The sequence below is a fragment of the Spermophilus citellus genome (assembly GCF_964194105.1).
Source record: "Spermophilus citellus genome assembly, chromosome: 16".
Taxonomy (NCBI): Eukaryota; Metazoa; Chordata; class Mammalia; order Rodentia; family Sciuridae; genus Spermophilus; species Spermophilus citellus.
The window spans coordinates 26,327,347-26,353,734 of record NC_138196.1 but is presented as its reverse complement, the minus strand read 5'-3'; the positions used below and the strand labels follow the sequence as shown (position 1 = coordinate 26,353,734).

Genomic DNA, 26,388 nt, shown 5'->3' with positions numbered 1-26,388 from the left:
CTAGGGTATAGGGAATGGAGAGCAATTGCTTAATTGGTAATAGAGTTTCTGATTAAAGTGGTAAAAAAATTGGAAATAGATTGTGATGATCACTGTACAATATTGTTCATTTAATTATTGCTACTCCATTGTATACTTTAAGTGGCTGAAATGGGGAAGTGTATGTTTTTATACTTTACCACAATTAAATAAATAGTAAAAAATTGCATTGTAGTAAATTAGAATGAATCTTTTAATAAATTAATTTTGGGGGCTAGAGAATTTAGATAGATCAATAAAATAATTTTTTATAAAATATACAAGTTATATTTCCCTTAAGAAACCACCACACTTTCTATCAAAGAGTAAGAAGAATATTATAAGCATTCAAGAGGTGAGAAATAAAGTGTCATAACATTCGTTGTTTGGTTAGTTCTTCATATAATCTGACACTAGTCACACCTTTTGACCTGGAAATCCTGTGCCAATGTGGAGGTGGTTTTAATTATTATAAAGGTTTATTTAAGCATTTGTGGTGGAGACTCTGTGTATATGACAGAATCTATTAATAATCATGTCCCTCACCTCTGAGTGAAATATTTTCCTATGTCCTTTTTAAGTCTTGGCAAGAAGCCACATCAGAAGCAATATGAATGGTTTCTAGAGTATGTAATAAAGATGAGAAAGCAGGATTAAAAACTCTGTTTTATTCCAAATATTGGACTTTCTGAAATCAAGGTAGTTGGGACTGTTATTTGGAAATAATTGAGTACATCATTATAGTCAACATTACCAGCATACAAAGGGAACCCCCCGCATTTGTTTTAAGTTTGTAGTGTGATGTCCATGAGTAAATACCTTGGACACGAGAAGAGTCTAATCATAGGTGTTATAGTAAGCCCCTTTTTGTCTTTACTTGAGGAGTAGCATCATGGTACAGGATAGCACCCAAAGTGTTTTGAATGAATGAAGTAACTACTTCAATGTTAGGATGTAGCAACAGGCAAGCAGTACAAGCAGGGGCGGGGGGATATCACTGGTTGACAACATATATAATTTATATATTTTAACAGGGTTGGAATGTGTATGGGAGGGTTTCAATGATAATAGCTTATGTCTGGGTAAAGGAGAGACAATTGAGATTTGGGAGTTGGATTATATCAATAGAATTCTGACCAATGAGCTAAATGTTTTCTATGTGGTGGATTTAGTTATGTAAAAGCATGGTTCTCTAATAAATTCATACTTCTCCAGTGAACAGATAACAAATAGGTGTCAACGTTTTATTTAGCACAAGTGGAAATACATGAAGGTCACCCAAATGAGAGCAAAGACTATTAAGAGCTTGCAAGTGAGGCAGCTACTATCTATTGAGTTTGGCAGACTCAAAAGCAATCAGGGAGAGAGCTGGGTGTGGTGGTGCAGGCCTGTAATCCCAGCAGCTCTGGACGCTGAGGCAAGAGGATCACAAGTTCAAGGCCAGCCTCAGCAATTCAGTGAGGCCCTGTCTTAAAATAAAAAAGAAAAATGGCTAGGGATGTGGCTCAGTGGTAAAAAGTGAAAAAACAAAAACCCTCTGGGTTCAATCTCCAATATCCCCCACCTCCAAAAAAAAAAAAAAAAAAAAAAATCAGGGAGAAGGGAAACTTTACATTGGTGAAAAAAGGACACTTCTGGTATGTTCTGATTAAAGGTTGTAGGAAAGCTGGAGGTAGGCTAATTAGAAGTGAGTATCCTATGTGGTTGGTCTAGCAAATGTATTTGACTTTCTCTAGTTGATCGTGGCTGACTAGAATAGGACATTTGGCAACATTCTTGAAGAAATTCTGACCATTTTTAGCTGATTTCTGTAGAAGTCACAGTTTGGTTTATGTGAGTAAGAGTCTTTTCATATGTGGTCTACCTTTTGTCCATTTGTTCTTAAATCTCACATTAATAAGAGAGCTAGCAAAATACAGAACTAATTCCACAAGGATATGAGAAATTGAGATTCAAATAATCGATGAAGAAAGGAAAGCTGAAATAAAACTGCTAAAATGATGCTGTTTCTCAGGACAATACAATCCTTTTTTGGGGGGCGGGGTTACCAGGGATTGAACTCGGGGGCACTTGATCACTGAGCCACATCCCCAGCCCTATTTTGTATTTTATTTAGAAACAGGGTGTCACTGAGTTGCTTAAGCACCTCACTTTTGCTGAGGTTGGCTTGGAACTCATGATCCTCCTGTTTCAGCCTCCTGAGCCACTGAGATTACAGGTGGGTACCACTGCGCCCAGCTGTCATTATTTTTTTTGTACTGAATCCCAGGCCCTTTTTCCCATTACATCTCATCACTTTTCTACCAGTTAATCCCTGACTTTGCCAAGTTGTACAACTTTGGGGGCTCTAATCAATGAATATTCAAACGAAGTTACGATTCCTGAGGGTGTCAGATGACCATGACCTGGGTTTATTAAAAATTTCTCTGCAATGAAACAAATTAAAAGATCACACAATAGGGCTTGGGTTGTGGCTCAGCGGTAGAACGATCATCTAGCACGTGCAAGGCCCTAGGTTTGATCCTCAGCACCACATAACAATAAATAAGTAAAATAAAGGTATTGTGTCCAACTACAACTAAAAAATATATTTTTTTAAAAGATCACACAATAATTTTGTGGATTTGTTTCCAAGTTTTGGATTAAATTTCAAGTATTATCTCATTTAATTGATTATTTTTGCGGTGCTGGAAATCAAACCCTGGGCCTCAAACATGCTAGGTAAGTGCTCTACTACTGAGGTACATCCCCAGTCCCTAACTCATTAAATCTTTTTTTTTTTTTCCCTTTACTCATTTAATCTTAACCACAGTCCAATGCAACTAAACCATTGTGAGAGAACAATTATTATTCCCTTTTTCAAATGAAAAAAAAAAAAAAGCAAGACACAGGTTAAGAAATTTAAGGAATTATTAGTAGTAAGAATAGTTGAGCGCTGGCTGCACTGCCTTTTGAGTTTGAAGACTGAGGAAAGCACAGCTGTAGTATGTGGGCAAGGCAAATGCTGTTTTTCGTTATTTTACTTCCACCCCTTTATGTTGCTTCTGAGTCCAACATCCTTTTGTAAGACCATTTATAGGTGTGGAAAGAGCCCTGGCTGAGAGTTCATAAGCTGGTCTCCATGTCACGGTTTGCTTTGCTTGCTGTGCTGTTTCTTCACTTGTAAGAGAGCTAGAAAAATGTTCTCTGAATATTCAGGTGCTGGAGAGGGGCTTTTAAGGTAAAGTCACAAAACTAATGTTGAAAGGTCGTATCTTCAGTTGGGTTGGTTTCCAGAGCCCGCTAGTGGAAGAGCTCCTAAGCTTTGAGTTTCGGCGTAGAAAGGCGTCTTCCATCCTTTGTAGCACTGGCTGCCCGCCTCTTACGTAGGTCCAACCCTAGGCCCCGCCTCCAAACGCCCCCTGGTTGTCAAGGAAACGAGGACGCCCGAGTGGGCCGGTTCTCCTTCCTTGGGGCCCCAGGTGGGGCACGCGACAACGCATGCGCATGATAGGCGGCGAAGGCACCGCGGTGGCTGCCGGGACTGAGCGCCTAGCCGCCCGATCAGGAAGTGGCGGGCGGAGCCCAGTGCCGAATCGCCGCCGCCGCCGCCGCCGCCAGAGGCGAGACCCCGACCTGGTGGGTCAGCGCCGGGCGTGCGTGCGGGCAGGCGGGGGCGCTGAAGAGGAGCAGGAAGGGGCGGCCGTGCCGGCGTGGGCGGCTGGCGGAGGCGGAGGCGCAGGGAGGCTGTAGCGGCGGGTCGCGTGGGGCTATCTTCCTCGCTCAGGTAGGGGCTGTGGCCGCCAAGTGAGGGGTGCCGAGCCGGGGATCGCTGTTCTTCGGTCTTGAGGCGCGCCTCCTCTACCCAAGCTGATGAGCGTGTCCTCAAACCTTCGGGAGCCTGGGCTGCCGTTCTCTACGCGAAACATTTCAAACATGCCAACAGTTCCCTGCGAGCATTGTCTTTTAGGCCGGAGGTTCATTGAGCAAACTTTTGGGGTTGGATAAAGGGAAAATTCACAGTCGGTGAGCTGATTGTGCCTCCTCCTCTACCCCCAAGTTTTCATTAGAAGTAGCCGAGCGAAACGTGTGGGTAACATGGTGCCCCACTAAGGGCTGTGATTTAGGGACTGGCACACGGATTGTTTTTTTCAGCTGCCTTTTTTTTTTTAATGGTTTGTAATGATTCCCAACTTTAATTATAGTAGTTTTCTACAAATTCTGAAGACGTTTTCCAAAGCAGAACGTTGTGGTCCCTTTTTCATCCACTTCCACATTTCTGTCACTTAGGAGGTAAGCACCCTCTTAGCTCCCAGCTATTCATAGTAGTTGCTTAGGCGCCAGTGGCACCTCTGAGGCTGAGGCCGGGAGAGGAGAAAAACAGGAAAAGTAAAAAGGCTGAGAGGTCTGTTGGAGGGAAGAACGTGGGCCGTGGAGCCCCGCCAACTTCTTTGAGTTGTGGTGGTGGTTTATTTGTTTGCTTGTTTTTTTTTTTTTTTTTTTTTAAATAGACATGGAGATGTGTCCTGTTTGCGACATGTGCCAGTACTGAGATTTAAAACTCAATACAAATTTTGAAAAAAGAAAAATTAGGTGCTACAGTGAAAGACACATTGTTGTAGGTGCCCTTGAACATGGTACCCCATAGGTTGCTTTGTTTTAGAGACCTTTACTAGGATTCATTCTAGGTCTGGTGTTAAGGAGTACTTGACTTTAAAAGTCAGAAAGAATACCCTTGTCCTTCCAGCTGTGTGACCTTAACTGTGCCTTTTCCTTTCAGATTTCACACATTGAAATAGTAGTAACACTAATAACTATTCTCTCATACAGTTGTGAGGACCAATATTGTAAACATTTAGGTTTTTATGAACCGTATAGCTTTACTTAATCTGTCTTAAAAGTTGTTGGTTAAATCCTGTGTTAATGATCTGTCTTCATAAGGTGAAATAAACAAATGTTTCCTGTGTGTTTACAATCTGCTTTTTTCTTCCATCTTCTCACTTGCAAATTTCTTTTCTTTAATTCTTTTTTATTTTATTTTTATTTTATTTTATTTTATTTTTTTAAAGAGAGAGTGAGAGAGAGGGGGACAGAGAGAGAGAGAGAGAGAGAGAGAGAGAATTTTAATATTTATTTATTTTTTCTTAGTTCTCGGCGGACACAACATCTTTGTTTGTATGTGGTGCTGAGGATCGAACCTGGGCCGCACGCATGCCAGGCGTGCGCGCTACCACTTGAGCCACATCCCCAGCCCCTCTTTTCTTTAATTCTTGACCTCACACTTTTCCAAGGTCCAAGGCTTTTCCATCTTCCTTACTCTGGTACCAATCATTTTTTTATTTCTTAGAGATTCAATATGGGAATAAGATTTCTATGGCTTTATTATTGAAAAAAATTCACACATATTTTCACACATATCTATATCTATATATATAAATGTGTATAATATATATGCATTAGTGTCCTTGTTTTACTTATGATGAAATTAAATTAGAGGTCTTGTGGATTGTTTAGCCATATGGCTGTTAGGAATTGAAGCTGAAAGAAGGTAGAACTCTCATTCATGGTCCAGTGACTCTTCACTTCTTACTTAACTGAAATTCACAGTGATTATTATTATTATTTTTTTAATATTTATTGTTGTAGTTGGACACAATACCTTTATTTTATTTGTTTTTATGTGGTGCTGAGGATCGAATCCAGGGCCTCGATTGTGCTAGACGCACGCTCTACCACTGAGCCACAGCTCCAACCCTCACGGTGATAATTATTATTTTTTTAAAATTTATTTTTCAGTTTTCGATGGACACAACATCTTTTTTTTTAAAATTTTATTTTATATGGTGCTGAGGATTGAACCCAGCGCTCCGTGCATGCCAGGCGAGCGCGTTACCGCTTGAGTCACATCCCTAGCCCCTGATTATTCTTTATCAGTATTTATATTTTTAATTTTTAGCACCCTGACTTACATTTTATTTACTCATTGTCCTTTGAACAAGGTGTTCAGTGCTTTCACGTTCTCATCTAAGCTGCCTAAAGACAAGGATTTATTTTCCAGAACTTTTCAAAGTTTAAAGCACAGTGCCACACAAACGGCAGTTTTCTTAGTAAAGCCTTTGCTAAAGGCTTGTGGAACCAATAATTATGAGGATAGCACAAGTGAAGGATGTCTTTTCTATTCAGTGTTCATTTAACAGGTATTTTTTGAGGTATCCTGTGCTTAAAGACTTGCAAAATACAGGGAGAAACACCTATGATTTTTTGACTTTATGATAGTATAAAAGTGATACACATTCAGGAGAAAATACACTTTGAATTTTAATCTTTTCCTTGGTCAGCAACATGTAGTACTATATTCTGTCATGATGCTGGGCAGTAGCATTTAACTTGCATCTCCCAGCCAGCCGTGAATTACGGGGGCAAACAACTGATACTCTGTGGTGGACTGTGTTGCTAAGCTGGGTATTCTGTAGGTTAGGTGTACAAAATGCACTTTTAGTTTATGTTTTCAGTTTACCATGGTCTTATTACCATTACCATGGTAACCCCAAATCAAGAAGCAGTTACTTGTATGAGAGTTTTTTTTTCCCCTCCAACTTAACACCAGTCTAAACACTTAAACACTTAGTCAGATCGAGCTCTTCCTAGACCCTGCACGGGATTATTTTTTAGAGTCTTGTTGGTCGACTTGTAGCTCTGCTTGTTGTATAGCAGAGTTTTAGCATTGGGGCAGGGGAAGAAGAGATCATTTAGTTCCACCTCTCCTAATCAGAAAATTTCTCTAGACATTTCTAGCAGATACTATTTTTAGTTAATGATCAAGAATTAACAGTTTTAAAAGTATTCCATTTCATTTATAAGCAGTTCTGATTTTTTTTTGCAACAAACCTAAATTTATCTCCTACTTTATGTCCAGTGGTCCTGATGTTGTTTTTAGAGCAATGTTGTCTAATAGAAATATAAGCTTACAAGTGTGACCCACACTTGTAATTTAAACTTTTCTAGTAGTAATATTTTTTAAAATGTAAAAATTGATGCAATTAATTTTTTAAAAAAATAGTTTTTTAGTTGTAGATCAATGTAATACCTTTATTTATTTTTATGTGGTGCTGAGGATCAAACCCAGTGCCTCACATGTGCCAGGCAAGCGCTCTACCATTGAGCTCCAACCCCAGCCCCGTGAAATTAATTTAAATATTTAGCCCAGCATGTCCAAAATATTATAAATACAACATGCAATTAATGTAAAATATCTTCATTAGTAATAACAGCATTTTTTTGGTATTAAGTGTTTGAAATCTGGTATGTATTCTCCATTTTCAGTACATCTTAATTCTAGCCACACTTCATATGCTTAAAGGGCACCATATTGGCCAGACTCTGTGGTGCACTTATAATCTCAGCAGCTTGGGAGGCTGAGGCAGGAGAATCGGGAGTTCAAAGCCAGCCTCAGCAACTTAGCGAGGCACTTAGCAACTCAGTGAAACCCTGTCTCTAAATAAAATATAAAAACGGGTTGGGGATGTTAGTCAGTGGTTAAGCACTCCTGGGTTCAATCTTCAGTACCCAAAACAAAAAAACAAACATAAGAACACCATATTGGACAGCACAGTTCTAGAGAGCTTTAGAGAATAATTCTGTTTTTTCTTTCTCTACCACTTACTACTCGCCCAGTACATAATAAGCGCTTTTTTTGGGTGAATAAATAAGTGAATAAGTACTAATATAGCAGATCATTTTATTTGGGAAATATCTTGTTGACATTTTTGGATTTGGCATACAGGTTTGAGTGATTTGAATCTGTACTACAGATAATTTATTTTTATCTTTTTAGCATTATGGATCCAAGCCTATTGAGAGAAAGGGAGCTGTTCAAAAAACGAGCTCTTTCCACTCCTGTAGTAGAAAAGCGTTCAGTGTCTTCTGAGTCATCATCATCATCGAAGAAGAAGAAAGCAAAGGTAGAACATGGAGGATCATCAGGCTCTAAACAAAATTCTGGTTAGTAAAAATCATGTAGGATTGTTTGATTTTTATTTTTTAGAAAACCATTTAGTAATGGCAAGTTCAACATTAATATTGATTTTTAGACATTTGGTGAAATATAAGGGATGGGATGATAAGAGAATTTAAGCCTTTAATATGTTAATTGTGTTGTGTTTAATATTTAGATTATCACTTTAAAAGAACAGCTTCATTAAAGTTTAGTTTGCATTCCATATAATTCATTCATTTTAAGTGTACAATTCAAATATATTCCTTTCCAATTTTAGAACATTTCTATCATTGCCAAAAGGTCCAGTGTGCCCATTTGCAACACTATTCCTACCCTAGTCCTAGATAACCAATAACCTACTTTCTGTCTGTCTCCATATGCCTTTTCTGGACACTTCTATAAATGGAATTGTGTAATGTGGGCTTTTATTTGTGGCTTCTTTTATTTAGTATGTTTTTGTGTTTCATCTGTGTTGTAGGATTATATCAGTATTTTATTCCACTTTATGGCTGAAGAAGTTTTTGACTATTGAATAGCACTGCTACGAACACTATGTATAAGTCTTTATATAGACATGTTTTCATTTCTTTTGAATAGAGAAATAGGAGTGGAATTTCTGGATCATGTGGTAAATTTGTTTGATTCCCTCCCCCCTGGGATTGAATCTGGGGCTGACCATTGAGCTACATCCACTTTATTTTTATTTTAACACAGGGTCTCTGTAAAATTTTCAGACTGACCTTGAACTTGTGATCCTCCTTGCCTTAGCTTGCTGAGTAGCTGGGATTACAGTCCTGCGCCAAGGTGCCTGACTATATTTAACTTTTTATAAAATGATGGAAAAGGTTGTACCATTATATAATCTCACCAAAAGTAGGAGGATTCTAGTTTTTTCTCATCTGTATCAACATTTGTGATTCCTTTTCTTTTTGATCATAGCTATTCCTAGTGGGTGTGAAGAGGTATCATTATCATTTTAATATGTATTTCCCTAATGACTAGTAGTATGAACATGACCAGATGTGTACTTTCCTTGGTGAACTATTTGTATTTTTTTTTTGCCCATTTTAAAAAGTGGGCTATTTGTCTTTCTGTTGGTTTGAAACCATTCTTTTTTTTTTTTTTTTTTTTTTTTTTTCATTACCAGGGATTCAACTCAGGGGCACTTGACCACTAAGTCACATCCTCAGCCCTATTTTGTATTTTTTTTTAATATTTATTTTTTAGTTTTAGGTGGACACAATATCTTTATTTTACATTTGTGTGGTGCTGAGGATCAAACCCAGTGCCTCATGCATGCTAGGTGAGCACTTTACCACTGAGCCACAACCCCAGCCCCCTATTTTGTATTTTATTAAGAGACAGAGTCTCACTGAGTTGTTTTGCGCCTCGCCTTTTGCTGAAGCTGGCTTTGAACTTGTGATACTCTGCCTTAGCTTCTCCAGTTGCTGGGATTACAGGTGTGCACCACCATGCCCAGTTAATTAGCAGAAATTTTTTTTGTGTTACCAGGAATTGAACCCATGAATGCTCTTCTGAAGAGCTCATCCCTAGCCTTAATTTTTTTTAAAGTTGTTGGTGGACTTTTATTTTATTTATTTATATGTGGCACTAAGAATCGAACCTAGTGCCTCACACATGCTAGGCATTTGTGCCTAGCCACAACCCCATCCCATCCCCAACCCTTTTCAAATTTTCTTTCTAGATAGGATCTTGCTAGGTTGCCCAGGCAGGTCTTAAAGTTTATGATCATCTTGCCTCAGGCTCTCGAGTAGCTGGAATTATAGGTATGTGCCACCAGGCCTGCATAAAAGTTTTTAATTTTGATGAAAGCCAACTTATCAATTTTTTTCTCATTTATGTTTTTAGTGTCATTTCTAAGAAAGCTCTCCCTGATTCTATATTTCCTTCTAAGAGTTTTATAGTTTTAGCTTTTTGACTTAGGTTTGTGGTATGTTTGAGTTACTTTTGTATATGGTTTTACATAAGCACCTAAATTTCAAAGTAGATTTGGTGAATTCAAAGTTAGTTCAGGCTCTTATATTAAACCATACACAAAAATTAACTCAAACTTATAGACCTATGTATAAGAGCTAAAATTATATTTCACTGTCTCAGTGCCATTTCTTGAACATTTTTTTTTTTTTTTAATTTTTATGTGGTGCTGGATTGGACCCAGTGCCTCACTCATGCTCAGCAAATACTCTACCACTGAGCCACAATTCCTGGCCCTGAACAGACTATTTTTAACCTTATTTGAATTGCATTGGCCCTCATGTTGTGTATCAGTTGACTATTGACGAGGCATTTTATTTCTGGAGTCTCAGTTTGATTTCATTGACTTATTTTTGTCTGTTTTTATGCCAGGACCACACTTTTTTGGTAGTGTTGTGGTTTAAGTTTTAAGATTAAGAAGTATAAATCTGGCCAGCACTGTGGTGCATGCCTGTAATCCCAGCAGCTTGGGAGGATGAGACAGGAGAATCGCAAGTTCTAAGCCAGCCTCAGCAAAAGCAAGATGCTAAGCAACTAGTGAAATAAAAATAAAAATACAAAAATAGGGCTGGGGATGTGGCTCAGTGGTTAAGTGCCCTTGAGTTCAATACTTGCCCCCCGCCCCACAAAAAAGTGTAAATCTAGACTGGGGATATATCTCAGTTGGTAGAGTGCTTGCCTTGCATGCATAAGGCCCTACACTACCAAAAAAAAAAAAAAAAAAAAAAAAAAAGTGTAAATCCATGGACTATTATGTAGCTCAGTGGTAGAATACTTGCCTACTAAGCACAAGGCCCTGGATTCAATCCCTAGTACTAGCGAAAAATAAAACAGAGAAAGTATTAGTCCTTCAGCTTTTTTTTTTTTTTTTTTAAAGAGAGAGGGGGGAGAATTTTTAGTATTTTTTATTTTTTGGTGGACACATCTTTGTTTGTATGTGGTGCTGAGGGTCGAACCCTGGCCGCACGCATGCCAGGCGAGTGCGCTACCGCTTGAGCCACATCCCCAGCCCCTAGTCCTTCAGCTTTGTTCTTTTTTTTTTTTTTTTTTTTTTTTTTAAGATTATTATTTTTTTTTTCTGGATCTTTTGCATAATTTTAAGATCGGTTTGTTAGTCAACATCTGTAAAAAACCAGCTGGGACTTTGGGTCTTGCTAGGTTGCTAATAATCTCTATTAGATTCAATATATAAATCAGTTTGAAGGATAATTTCTACCTTAAAAACATTAAGTCTTCCAGCTAGTTAACTTCCATATCTTTCTATTTATTTACATTTTAAATTTATTTCAATAATGTTTTGAGTTTTTAATGTATAAGTCAATTTCACACTTACTTTTTAAATTTATTCCCAAGTATTTTACTCTTTTTTTTTTTTTGTAAATATTTTATTCTTTTTGATGTATTATGAGTAGAATTGTTTTCTTTCTTTTTTTTAAAATATTTTTTTTAATTGTAGATGGACATAATACCTCTATTTTATTTTTATATGGTGCTGAGGATCGAATCCAGGGCCTTCCACATGTGCAGCAAGCACTCTACCACTGAGCTACAACCCCAGCCCTGGAATTATTTTCTTAATTTGATATTTTTGATTGTTCATATCCAGTATGTAGAAATGCAGTACATTTTATACATTGATTTTGTATGGTGTAACATTGTTGAACTTATTTTTTGTTTCTAGTAGGTTTTTATGTGAATTCCTTAGGATATTCTACATCAATATTATGCCATCTAGGAATAAAACCAGTTTTGTTTTTTCCCTTCCAATATGCTGTCTTTTATTTCTTTTCCTTGCCTGTCTGATATGGTGTTGACTACAGGTAGTGACAATTGATTGTCTTTGCCATCTTTCTAATCTCAGGGGCAAAGTATTTAGTCTTTGCTATTATATATGGTATTATTGCAGGTTTTTGTAGATAGCCTTTATTTGGTTGAAGAAGTTCCCTGCTATTTCTAGTTTGTTGAGAGTGTCTGTTTGTAAATGGGTTTTGGATGTTGTCACATGCTTTTTCTTTTTTTTTTTTTTAAAGAGAGTGAGAGAGGAGAGAGAGAGAGAGAGAGAGAGAGAATGAATATGAATTTTCAATATTTATTTTTTAGTTCTCGGCGGACACAACATCTTTGTTGGTATGTGGTGCTGAGGATCGAACCCGGGCCGCACGCATGCCAGGCGAGCGCGCTACCGCTTGAGCCACATCCCCAGCCCGTCACATGCTTTTTCTATATCAAATGAGATGATTGTGTTCTTTTATTCTATTAATATATCAATTGGTTTTCATTTGTCAAATCAGCCTTGCATTCCTGGAATAAATCCAACTTGGTCATGTTATATAATCGTTTTTATTGTTGCAGTGTTCAATTTGCTGGTATTTTGTCCAGGATTTTGGCATTTCTATTCATGAGGGATATGGTCAGTACTTTTATTTTCTCGTGCTGCCCATCAGGGTAATTCTGGTCTTCAATAATGTTTTGTGCAGTGTTCCTCTTCTATTAATTTTTGGAAGAGTTTGTGAAGGTTTATTATTATTTCTTTAAAGATCTGGGTGAATTCTCTAGTTGACCATTTGGGCCTGAGCTTTCCTTTGTGTTTAGGTCTGTAGGATGGCTTCTTCTTATATATTAGTCTATTCAGATATTCTAGTACTTCTTGAATTAATTTTGGTACTTTGTATCTTTTTAGGAGTCTATCCATTTTATTATCTACATTGTCTGGAGTTTTTCAAAGTGCTCTCTTAAAATCCTTTTGATTTCTCGAGGGTCAGTGGTGATGTTCTCTCTCTCTCTCTCTCTCTCTCTCTCTCTCTCTCTCTCTTTGATACAAGGTATTGAACGCATGGTGCTTACTCACTGAGCCACATCCCCAGCCCTTTTTTTTTTTTTTTTTTTTGAGACATGGTCTTACTAATTTAGGGGCCTCAGCCTCCTGAACTGCTGGGATTATAGGTGTGTGCCGCTAAGCCTGGCTCTCACATTATTTTTTTATTTTTAGTTGTAGATGGACACAATACCTTTATTTATTTTATGTAGTTCTGATAATTGAACCCTCTCATGTGCTAGGCAAATGCTTTACCACCACCAACGAGTCACAACCCTCACATTACTTTTAAAATATTATCTATTCTCATTTTTCCATATTTCTTTTCAAACCTTCTTAAATGAATATAAACTTAAAATAGCACCCATAATTGTATTGAAAGTTTTATATTCTGAATTTAGTTTTCACTTTATATACCAAATATGTTTTCTGTTATCATAGTATTCAGTGACTTTTTAATAATCTATTAAGTTGATGTGCTATATTTAGTTAAAGGCTTATTTGCTTCCAAATTTTTGTTATTCTGAATAGTGCTAGTACAAACCCTTTTCTCAGGGGCGTTTTACCATTGAGCTACATCCCTTGCCCTTTTTATTTTACTTTTAAATTTTGAGACAGGATCTCATTAAGAGGGTCTTGTTAACTTGCTGAGACTGATCTTGAACATGCATTTCTCTTTCCTCAGCCTTTTCAGATGCTGTAATTACAAGCATGTGCCACTGTGCCTGGTGATCCTTTATCTTTCAAACTAATTTCTCGGGATAAATATCCAGGAGTGTCATTTCTGGCCTAAGGGCAGCTAAGGTTAAGAGCATGTGTTGTTAGCAAAACAGTATTAAGATCATAAAATATATTATCTATACAGCCCTTGAAATTTCAAGAAATGAAATTGCTGTGTTTCTTAATAGGTGTTGGGTGGTTTTAATATTAATCTTTTGACTCTAATAATAGTCTTATTTTCACTTTTTTTGTAGTCTTTTTTGCATTAAGTATATTAGTCCCCGAGAGTGTGAATATGAGAGGTAAAAAGAAAGAACAAACTTCAGTGTAATTTAATGGGTATAATATTAAGTTTTAGTTTGAAAATTGGCTGGGCTTTTCTAGAACATTTATTTCTTATTGAACAAGAAGTCAGTTTTTTGAGACTTTTATGCAGGTATACTTGAGGCCCTTCTGATTATTTTGAGACTTTTTACTACAAAGAACTCAAGTTATTAGAAAATATGTTGTCTTCAATAAATGAGAAAATATTGCTTTTTAATAACCAAGACTTTATATATAAGTGGAATAATTTCGTTTTGGATGTAGATACACATCTGAAATAGCGTATCTGTTACTCAGGTACTATTTTTAGTTTACATGAGTGGTTTAGGTATAGATCATTTTAGCATCATTAGCCTTGCTTTGTTTTCCAGTTTGACTTTTGTTGCTTAGTGTTGAACTCCAGAAATTTTTTTGTTCTAGAAATAATTTATTCATTTTTCGATGTGTCACATTAAATAGATGGGTAAATTAACATTTATGAAGTTTTACTTTATATTTAATGAGAGTAATACATAGACAAAAAGTACATATTTCACTTGTTTTTCACTTCTAGGAATCTTTTACCCAAAGTCAGAGTAGTTTTATAGTAAAAGTTGGCCTCAGGGAAATTTTCTTTACTCTCCGGAGAGGCTAAAGCTGCTTTTAAAGGTTTTGTTCACCTTCTGTAGGAGCTAGACCACTTCAGTATCTCGTTTTCTGATGTTGTCCATCATGCTTCTAAGAGGGTTAGGTTCACTTTTCAAGTCTTTCACAGTTTTGTTTTTTACACAACAGCAGCAGTCAAGCACTTCATAAAGGAAAGCCAGTACCACTAAAGATACTACAGTAAATATAAATAAAAGCAGAATGACAAAGCAGGCAGTGTTCCAGTTATCATGGAAAGGGTAAATTTTTTGAACTTGAAAACCAAGATACTGATAAACAGAGGTGGTGGTTTCGTTCCAGTGACTGGAAGCCATTCTTAGAGATTCCACTTCTTGTATTGCTCTTTTGAATCTATAAAAAGGTAGAAAATGAATATATGTAACCAAACTACAGATTTGTCCATTCAAATCTCAGTTCTAAGATTTCTTAATAAATTTATATAGGCAACATGAGTCTTCCTTAGTATCTAAAAGATTTAATTACTGAATTGTATTTTTGAGTGCTTTATGCCAAATATTTAAACCACACTTTTGTATATCATTGGTTAAATAAATATTTGTGTTTAACATTCATTTACAGAAATTAAGTGCTAATATGAAATTAAGTGCTAATGACAAGGCAGCTGACTTTGTTTAAGCTTGAATAAATAACTTATCAATGAGCAATTATTGATTAAAAATTTTGGAGTTTTAAGGTTGTGTTCTTCAGACTGCCTCTGGAAAAGCTTTGTCATTGCCTGTATGTATTCTTCTTACCTTGGGTCAGTGTATTTCTGTCTTCTGTTTTTACTTCTTTAATGACAGATGTTTTGAATCAGGAGAGAGGAGCCAAATGAAAAATAGTAGAGAAAGAAAAAGCCAAATAATGGCAGTTTTCAGAATGAAGATAAAATAAAATTTTAGACTAAGTTTCCTGTGAAGAGAACTCAATCTTGATATTGTTTGATATATAGATGATAGTATTAACTGTTTTGTATATCTAAATGATCCATGAACACTATATTAAAAAATACGAATTCAGTCCTTGATAAGGTAGCTGCTATTAAATTACTATTCCATTTCACAAAGTAAACTAGTGAGTTAAATTTCAGTGTTCTTGCATTGTTTTGGTCTTGTTGACCACTACTTATTAGATCTTAAATAGAAATTCAAAGATTAAAAATTTGATAGTTTGGAACTAATGAGAAGCTAAATGAATTTTTATTATCTTGGTCTCTTAAAGATACATTTTTAACCCAATTTAAAAGATTATACTAAGACAATTTTGGAAATAAGAGGAAAAATGGTTCTATTTCCTTAATTCAATTGATTGCTATCACTTGGTATGCTTTTTCACTATATACTTGCAAGCAATCTTTACAACAAATGTTTATTACTCATCGTGTACCAAATACTTCTGGAGGCATCTTGTTTGCATGTTTCACATGGGGAAAACTTCAAGGTAGTACAGAAGTTTGAGTATAACATCCACATGTGCTTATACAACATACGTTTATCAACTCTTGATTACTCTATACCTCTACCCACTTGCTTCTATGGCATGGATTATTTTAAGGCAAATTCCAGACATTTAATCTAGAAATATTTCAGTGTTTATCTCTAAAAGATGAGGACTCTGCTTTTAAATAAAAAAGTTCCATATTATTTTTGCATCCAAGCTCCATAGCAATATAATTGTTCAAGTTTGTTTTTTTAATATTTATTTTTTTAGTTGAAGTTGGACATAATACCTTTGTTTTTTTATTTATTTTTATGTGGTGCTGAGGATGGAACCCAGTGCCTGCGCATGTACTAGGTGAGAGCTCTACCGCCGAGCCACAACCCCAACCCCTAAATTTGTTTTCTTAATACATATAATTTTAAATCTTTGGATTGAGAGAATAATATTTTCTTAAGTTTTTGTTTTCTATCCTAAATCAAATTTTCTTGGAAAATTGCTTTGCTTCTTTGATTGAACATGCTTCTTTCCTTTTTTCCTTCCTGTATTTTGAAGATTCAATTGATGATTTGAGGGCAGAGTTAAAGGCTTAAATACATGTTTTTTTTTTAATTTAAGAATTTCTTCAGTTTTGGTGTTTGGTGATCCTTCATCTTGAAGTGAGGGATGACAGACTTAATGGGTAGTAATTGAATTAATTGTGTTTCATAGTTCAGGAACATGCAAAAATACATTGTCTGGGCATGGTGGCACACATCTGTAATACCAGTGACTCTGGAGGCTGAGGAAGGAGGATTACAAGTTCAAATCCAGCCTAAGCAACTTAAAGAGATCCTGTCTCAAAATAAAAAATAAATAGGACTGGGGGTGTAGTTAAGCACCCTGGGTTCAATCCCTGGTACCAAAAACAAAAACAAAAAACATTGTCAGGGGCCTGTGTTTGTAGCTTAGTAGTAGAGTGCTTGCTTAGCATGAGTGAGGCATTGGGTTTGATCCTCAGTGCCACGTTAAAAAAAAAAAAAAAATAAGAAAAGGTATTGTGTTTATCTACAACTAAAAAAAATAAACCCCCCAAAATACATTGTTAGGAACTTAGGTATAGTACTTCCCATTACATTATAGTATTTTCAATGTCTGCACACCCAGCCTTTCAAAATTATCTACTTATCCTTTCAATTTTCTCTTCAGAACACATTCTTATGGGAAAGCAGGTCTGCTTCCTCCCATAACTTTGGGAAGCACCATTCACAGTTTCCTTGGGGTGACCATCATGTGCACCCTGGTATTAAGTAATGTGGATGTCTTGATAGGCCATTCGTTGGTTGTTGCTGCCTTTGATTCTAATCACTATGCACATAATTATTGAAGTAACTCATAGAAACTTACTCATGTGGAGACAAAAGTTAGGTCTTATTTGACCTGGCTCTCCTAATACAGTAAAGGCATGTGAGGGTACTTGGGCACGTGTACACACATCTTAAAAATGTCTGGCTTTTAATTGACCAAGTTATGTTCATGTCACAATGAATCCCACTATTATGTATAATTATAATGCATCAACAATAATTTTTTTAAGGCATTTGGAGCTCCCATAAGATTTTCAACATTGCAAAAATGCACATATTTTTGTGAGGGGTACCATACATTGTTACAGTGAAGCTTTACTTCAGTGTAAATGTTTCATGTCTTTTTTGAAGAACCCAGGTAATAGAGAAGGAGAGGAAGAGTAGGACCTTGGGGAACTAGAGGGAAGTGCCAGCTTGTATGAGTGGAAAAAGAGTAGGAAGAATCACCTAAAAATCTAGCTGATGGTTTTACCTGTTCTAACCTGAGGCCTGTACGATCTCCAGCATTTATGGAAATAATACTTAGACTTTCTGTTAAGGCTGTTTACGTTGATCCCTTACTGAGATTTCCATCCCCCCCCCCACCTCTGGTGCTGGAGTTGAACCCAGAGCCTTGAACATGCAAGGCAAGCTCACTACCACTGAGTAAATACCCAGCCTTATCTCTTTTTGAAATCTGGGAATCTGTTCTAAAAGATTTTCTTCTAAATCTGGCATTAGAAGCAGCTGCAGAAGGAACAGTAATAGGGAGAGAAAAGAGACTTGAGAAGAGTAATTTCTATATAATGCTTCTCAAATTAGATTAATCTATTATTTTTTTTTAGAGAGAGAGTGAGAGAGAGGGAGAGAGAGAGAATTTTAATATCTATTTTTTAGTTTTTGGCGGACACAACATCTTTGTTTGTATGTGGTGCTGAGGATCGAACCCGGGCCGCACGCATGCCAGGCGAGTGCGCTACCGCTTGAGCCATATCCCCAGCCCTAGATTAATCTATTATTAATGAACTTATTTAAAAATGTTGTTTCTCTGTTGATTTCAGATACCATTATAGCAATTTTAAATAAAAATGAAAAACCTTATCCACAATTCTACTTCTATAATGCAGAAAAAGTTTTTAATTTTTTTCCTCTGGAAATTGACTACATAAATATATAACTTGGACCTGGCTAAAATTATTTGGAAGTTATTATGTTGTATTTTAATTTACTATAAGACAACTTTTTTTAGTTTTGACTTTAAAACTGGGGAGAAGTTTTAATAATGTAGCTGTCATTTCAAAATGAAATTTTAGAAAGATTAGAAAGTCAGTTTAAGGAATCTCATTCTCTTTATTTATTGATTGATTTTTATTTAAAAAAATTTTTTTGTAGTTATAGATGGATAGATGCCTTTATTTTATTTGTATGTGATGCTAAGGATTGAACTCAGTGCCTCACACATGCTAGGCAAGCACTCTGCCACTGAGCTACAGCCCCAGCCCTATTCTCTTTATTTTTGAGGTACAACTATTTAAATTTTTTTAAGGCTCTCTTTCCTCTAAAAAGTAAATAAAAAGCAGGAGAGGAGGGGAAGGAAAAGGGGCAGGCAGGAAAGTAGGCAGGCAGGCAGAGACAAAACTAAATTAAATTATTTGAGGTTAACTTGTACCCATCTATGAACTCTTCTGGCTAAATAATGTAGGATTTCCTTTCATTTGAATCACTGTGTAATGATATGGAAAGGGTTTTGGAATATGTTACATTAAAAGAATGAGGTGCAGTACTGTGCATATGAAAAAGGGAAAATAATATGTATTCTTTTTTATATATTTTATATATATGTGTGTGTGTGTGTGTGTGTGTGTGTGTGTGTGTGTGTGTATAGTTGTAGTTGGAAACAATACCCTTATTTTTATTTATTTATTTTTATGTGGTGCTGAGGATTGAGGTGAGTGCTCTACTGCTGAGCCACAATCCCAGACCCGTAATATGTATACTTAGCTGTATCTGCACCAAAATTTTGCAAGGATTTAGAAGCCAGTGACAGTGATTGTGGGAATGAGTGGAGAGGAAAGAGGGGCAGAGGAATATGCACAATTTTTACTTTGTTATCTTTTGATTTTTGAACCATTGGTATTTATTACTTGTTTAAACAAAAGCATGATCTATTTTGAAAGAAAGATTACTGTTCTTTGCCTTTGAAATAAAGTTTTTTTTCTTGTCTATATGTTATGTATCTATTCAATATAGCTATTGAGTTTTTTGTATCACTTTAAAAATTAAAATTGATAAACACTGTCATTTTGATTAGACTGTGTACTTTGTTCACACATAAAATTCATATGATGATTTTGCTTGCAGTAATGACTGGAATAGCAATGTATGCCACCTCCATAGACACTTGTATGCTTTGTGGGAAATGTCTAAGCAGTTTAGGAAAGAATTATATGTCAGGCTGATGATGTATATTATGATAATTTGCGACTTGAGTGTATTGATAATTGATGAGCATCTCAATACATTCTTGCTTTAGTTAGCTCGTGGTTACATCTGAAACAAAGTAAACTTTATGGTATGGAGTCATTTTCCACTTTAATTTTTTTTGGGGGTACCAGAGACTGAACTCAAGGGCACTCAACCACTGAGCCACATCCCCAGCCCTATTTTGTATTTTATTTAGAGACAGGGTTGTTATGTCTACTAAAAATTTTATTAACTATAATCAATTATCTGATTTTATAGTATTCAAATGTGAAAATATCATTATTGCAAGGTTGCTTAGCACCTTGCTGAGGCTGGCTTTGAACTCTTGATCCTCCTGACTTAGCCTCCCGAGCTTGTGGGATTACAGGCATGCTACAGGCGTGCGTCACAGTGCCCAGCTAGTCTACTTTAAATTTAATGTGTATATTTTTTTAAAGTTTAGAGGAGCACTGGTAATTTTTTTGTGTTAAATTTAAGGTAAAGACTAAGTCTTACTTTGATGAATTAGACATGCAAAAATAAGTATACCATTAGGATTTTCTCCTATTCTGAGACTACATTTTTGAAACATTTAATTTATATCAGTTAAATGCTTAAAGATGCCTTATAAAAAGCAAGAGAAAAATGGCCAAAACATGTTAAAATAATCTGTTATAATTTTTGTTTTTTTGATTCTGCCCCTTTAAAATTGCATTGTAGAAATCAGGGAGTTTTAAATCAAATAACAAGTTTAAAATTTTTTATTTAAACTTGTTGAAACACCGTTATTTTATTTTATTTATTTATATGTGATGCTGAGAATTGAACGCAGTGCCTCACAGATGCCAGGCAAGTGTACTACTATTCAGCCCCAGCCCCAGCCCTCAAATAACAGTATTTTATAGTTACATTTTTAGTTTTGTTTTGTTTTATGTTATTTTTGATATACTCCCTTTACCTGCTTTTCTTCTTATTTCAAAAGACCCCAGTGGAATATATATGGGGTAGGACTTGGAATTGTTCTGGAACCTTGGATTGCCAGATAAGAATAAAATTATGCTTTACCCGTTTTTAATGGCAAAAACCCCTTGACTTCTCTGGTGCTTGTAAGCATATCACTTTGAAATATGATCAGTTAAAAATAAGATAACTTATGATAAAATATGATCAGTTTAAATACAGAGCAACTCATTCAATTTAAGCTTTAGAGCTCTCCGAGATCAGTCATGCTGCTAAGTCCATTCAGTGAAACACTAATGAGCATCCATCTGCACTAACTATGGATATATTACAAATAAAATATAGGCTGTTGAGAGCGTTTGAATAATGTGGGGTGGTCAGGGTTCTATTTATAATTTACCTGAATGTAAGTTTTAAGTTAACAGTTTTATTTCACAAAGTACATTAACGGAAACCTTTTTTTGGCTGCCATATTTTGTATTGGAAGCAGTATGGTTTTTAGGTAATTAACCCAATAGTGTTGAACCTGGGGAGCTCTAATATCAGCAATCTCTGAACTTAGTAAGGGATATCCTGCTCCTGTTAGTTGAGTGCTATGAAATAGAAGGAATAGAAATTGTGAAACAAACAAAAAAACCCACCAAAGATTAAATGAATGTAGCAGCAAGATAAAGGCAAAAATTGGATCTTTTTAGGTCAGTATGTATAATATATTGAGCATGTATCTAAAGCATCTATTAAATAATGATATTTTCATGTTTGAATACTATAAAATCAGATAATTGATTAGTAGTTAATAAAATTTTTAGTAAACATAAACAATTACTCTGAGCCATGAAAATATTATTATTACCTAGAATTACCCTTCTTCCTTAACTAGTTCTTCTTAGGAGGTATTTTTATTTTAAAGTGTAGTTTATCAAGAAGATTTACTTCTTGTTTATTCTGAGGATCAGTTTAAGAATAACTTCAACATTATATTTAAATGCTGTGATAAATTTTGTTATGTAGCTTGTAAAAAAATGAAAGGCTATCTAAAAAAGATTCTGTTTAATAATATGATTTGTATAATACAGTGAAATAAATTTCACTTTGAGGACATAATTAAAATGTTAGGAAAATCTGAAGCTCTGTACATCCTCTTTGGTTACAGTAAAACACAGTTCATATAATGATACCTTTTAAGGTCTGAATATTTTGTATAAAAATCACAGTTGTGATAATTTAGCATTTTCTGCATCTATATTTTTATAAAATAATTTTGAACTGTTTCCTCATGTTTGTTAAAATATAGTAAACTTTCTCACTAGTAACTGCCGGAATAATTTGCACATGTAATCAGAAAGCTTTAATCCAGGGTTTGCTTTTAATCTAGATTTTTCTTTAAGAAAAATCCTTTGTTTAGACTGAACTGCTGAAATGAAATTGCTCTGAGAAAAACAAATTAGCAAGTAACCAGCCAGTTAACATCAAATGCTTGTGGTTTACTGAAGGCCTGGATACAGATCAGGTTTGTACAAAATGTAATGAATTTTCCATTAAGGCACAGGATAGTAAGGGTGCTTATCAAATAGCACAAGGCAGTCTTCATATTATAATAAAATTCTACCAAGCAGTGGAATGAAAACATTGTTCTTTTTTGGGTCTTTATAAGGAACAAGGCTTTCTGATTGATTTTCATGGTGAAATATTTACCATCCTAAGGACATGGAGTACTAAATAAAAAAGATCATATAAACCTACCTCTTGTCTGAAAGGATGCTGTCGAAGCGATGGAAGCGATGGTATCGTCTGTTTGTAATGCAGTCTACAGCACAGCCAAGATGGAGCTGTGCTTCTATTGGTTGAACACAATGCAGCTGACAGTTTCCTCTACGTTCATTTGCATTAAGACCTGACACCCTGAAGAGTGAATCATTCATAAAGGCGAATAGAGCTGTCTGCTGTATCAACTGTCACTGCTTCTCCTTTATTTTTTATGCTTAAGCTTAATTTCTTTATAGGAATTGGTGATTCCTTAGTGTTTACAAAATTGAATGTCCTTTGGTGACTATTTCGGCTCTAGGACTAGAAGATAAAGTAACGTAGGAAACAAGGGTCCAGTTTAACAAGCTTGATATTTCCTCCAAGAAGTGTGCATAAAATCTTTTTTTTTTTTTTTTTTTTTTTTTTAAAGAGAGAGTGAGAGAGAGAGAGAGAGAGAGAATTTTTTGACATTTATTTTTTAGTTTTCGGCAGACACAACATCTCTGTTTGTATGTGATGCTGAGGATCTAACCCGGGCCGCACGCATGCCAGGGGAGCGCGCTACCGCTTGAGCCGCATCCCCAGCCCTGCATAAAATCTTATAAATGAAAATTTATGTTTCTCTCAATATTTGTTCTATACATAAATCTTGCCTTCTCTAGGGATTCTTTCTTTCTTTTTCTATTTTTTAGTTGTCAATGGACCTTTATTTTATTTATTTATATGTAGTGCTAAGAATTGAACCCAGTGCCTTACACATGCTAGACAAGCGCTCTGCCACTGAGCCACAATCCCAGCCCTCTAAGGGACTATTTCTTTATGTTTGGACTTAGGAGAAATTCACAGGGAAATAGTACATTTTCAGCTCTTTTAAGTTGTAAGAGGGTTAGTTTAGGCAGATATTTTACTTATATTTAAAAAGCAGTCTGTGAAATTATTTATTTATTTATTGGGTCTGGGGATTTAACCCAGTGGTGCTTAACCATTGAGTCACATCCCCAGCCCTTTTTAAAATTTTATTTAGAGATAGGGTCTTGCTGAGTTGCTTAGGGATTTGCTAAATTACTGGGGCTGGCTTTGAACACTCGATCCTCCAGCCTCAGCCTCTGGAGCTGCTGGGATTTCATGCAGGGCTATTTTTATTTTTATTATTATTTTTTGAGATGCTGGGGATTGAACCCAGGGCTTCATGCATGCTAGGTAAGTGCTTCACCACCAAGTTTCATTTCCAGCCTCAGTCTATGAAATAATTTATTTTTGGCTCTGGGGATTGAACTCGAGTGCTTTACCACTGAGCTACATGCCCAGCCCCCCCCCCCCCTTTTTTGGTACCAGGGATTGAACCCAGGGGTGCTTAACCACTGAGCCACATCCCCAGCCCCCCCCTTTTAAATTTAAGTTGTTGATAGACCTTTTTATTTATATGTGGTGTTGAGCATCAAACCCAGTGCCTCACACATGCTAGGCAAGTACGCTACCGGTCAGCCACAGCCCCAACCCATCCCCAGCCCTTTTTAAAAAATATTTTTAGAACCCACTTCAATCTAATGTATGAAATATGATATGTCAAGAGCTTTGTAATGTTGTGAACAACCAATAAAAAAAATATATATTTTTAGAGCCTGGGTCTCATTGAGTTTCTAAGTTGCTGAGGCTGGCTTTGAATTCGTGATCCTCCTGCTTCAGCTTCTAGAGCTGAGCCACTGGGATTACAGGTATGTACCTCTGCACCCAGCCTGGGGGCTGGGGTTAGGGCTCAATGGTAGAGTGGAAAAAGTAGAGGGACCAGCCCTTTTTATTTTCTGAGATAGGGTCTTGATGAGTTGCTAAGACTGGACTCAAATTTGCTATCCTCCTGCCTCAGCCTCCCAAATTACTGGAATTACAGGCTTGCCTGGTGAAATTTAAATGACAAAGTCACCTCCAGTTGGCTGTTCAGAGATAGAATGTTTTAAATTATGATGTATTTAGAGTTTGATCTAAATTAACAGTCAAGATTTTTAACTAAGGGAGTGGTTGTTAAAACTGCAACAGACTGGGTAAATCCTTGCTACACAGAATTGTTCTTTAAAATCATAGATAAATCAGTACATTAGTTTTTGGGGCTAAAAAGGGGGACATGGAAATACCTTATTACATTCATACTTTCATTCAAGAAATAGTTATTGAGCATTGACTATGGTTGGCATTAAAAGCTAGAGACCCCGTGGTAAACAAAACTGTATGTGGTTCATAATTATCCCTTTTAAAAATGGTGTTTGTCCTTAATATATTGTCATTTCTTTTTTTGTAGTCTTCCCAGTAGGTTGTTTATACAGTATTGTAAGGATAAAGCTTTATAGTACTTTTACTAAGTGAAAACCTGAGACGTGAAATATGCATTTATTAGTTTCTATGCTCTGGCAGAATAGAGTTTCATACAGAATAATTTGTGTAAAGGCCAGTTAAGTCTTATATAAGGCAATATCACAGGGTTTACAACTGGATTTGACTCTATACACCTTCAATTTTCTTATGTTTAAAAGAGGACAATAATACTTCTTAAATAGAATTTTTTGGAGTGATTAAATGGGCAAATCACTTAGGAAGGTGTTTGACATGTAATAAGTGTTCAGTAAATCTCAGTTATTATTATTACAAAATGTGTTCTGAACACCATGGGAAAACAGAGCAGTATAATATTTCCTAATTGAAATAGTGACTGTGAAAACATAATTGTAAGGCATTCTTTTATTTTTTATTTTTGTAGATGGACATAATACCTTTATTTATTTATATGTGGTGCTGAGGATTGAACCCAGTGCCTCTTACATGCTAGGCAAACACTCTACCACTGAGCTATAACCCCAGCCCCCAGGCATTCTTAAAATTATTGTTATTTTTGGAAACATAGTAGACTTCAGTGGGTCAATTATTTGTCAAAATTATGACAGTCATTTTAAGGGAAAATTGCATATGAAGTTTCATTTTAGTTTCTAAAAAGCATATCAATAAACACTTTTCACTAAGTAACCTCAAATGAGTATTATGTTGCCATTTAGAAGCTTCTCTTTTGGATCTCTGACAAAGGTTACATTTGACTTGTGGTTGTTCTAATGCAATCTTTTGTTTAAATGGTTATTACCAAGCTGATGCCAGGCATTGGTTCCTTCTCTTGTATTTAACCTCTCTTTTTGTGGACCAGCCACATGGAAACTTTATAATGTCTGATGTGATGCCTTGCTAATAGAAGGTGTTCTTCTGAAATGTTTTTCTAGTATTAATGATGAATATATACATATTTATGTATTCTGTATACATTATATATTTTAATATATAGTATAAAAATATATATTTTACCATTCCTGTGACTATTGAAATGCGTTTATGATGCAATGATGGCATTAGGGTTTCTGCCTATAAGTGTGCAACAAAGTGATAGGTGGTCTAAAGCAAATTCTCTCTTTGAGGAACCTTTATGAGAGGTGAGGGACTCATTTTATCTGTTAAAAACACCGTGTGGATTAGATTGAGATTTGTAATATCTAATTATTGGTGGGGGGTTGATCAACTTTGAGGTAAGAGTGAGGTAAAGATACTTACAAAAGAACTGTATTTTGAGCCTAGTGGTGGAACACTTGGCTAACATGCGTGAGGCCCTGGGTTCAATCCCTAATACCACTACCTCACCCCAACTACCATCCCCCATGCAGTGTTTTAATTCTTTTAAGTTATTTATACTTTGTTTCTATACTTAGTGAGAAAATTGATAGTTTAATATATATGCAAAGAAATTTTTCATCACATTTTTATAGCATAGAATTTATTTATTTTTTTATTTTATTTTATTTTTTTAAAGAGAGAGTGAGAGAGGGGAGAGAGTGAGAGAGAGAGAGAGAGAGAGAGAGAGAGAGAGAGAGAGAGAATTTTTAATATTTATTTTTTAGTTCTCGGCGGACACAACATCTTTGTTGGTATGTGGTGCT

General features: G+C 35.8%; 2 protein-coding genes across 3 annotated transcripts in view; one reads left to right on the top strand and one right to left on the bottom strand.

The window, feature by feature from the left end:
* GTF2E2 (general transcription factor IIE subunit 2) overlaps nt 1-26,388 on the top strand; it is a 152,893-nt gene that overhangs the window by 61,784 nt on the left and 64,721 nt on the right. Inside the window, exons 2-3 of one of the 2 annotated variants that reach the window (XM_081269451.1) lie at nt 5,497-5,545; nt 7,832-7,998. In XM_081269451.1, the coding sequence (XP_081125577.1) occupies nt 7,836-7,998 (163 nt within the window). In that variant the 5' untranslated portion in view covers nt 5,497-5,545; nt 7,832-7,835. Of the gene's footprint in view, nt 1-3,528; nt 3,785-5,496; nt 5,546-7,831; nt 7,999-26,388 lie in introns of those variants that run through there. The other variant, XM_081269450.1, reaches the window with a different exon arrangement.
* Nucleotides 13,934-16,219, bottom strand: SMIM18 (small integral membrane protein 18). Its single transcript, XM_081269491.1, has one exon. It carries the CDS (start codon nt 14,804-14,806, stop codon nt 14,519-14,521), a length of 288 nt encoding a protein of 95 aa, XP_081125617.1. The 5' UTR covers nt 14,807-16,219; the 3' UTR covers nt 13,934-14,518.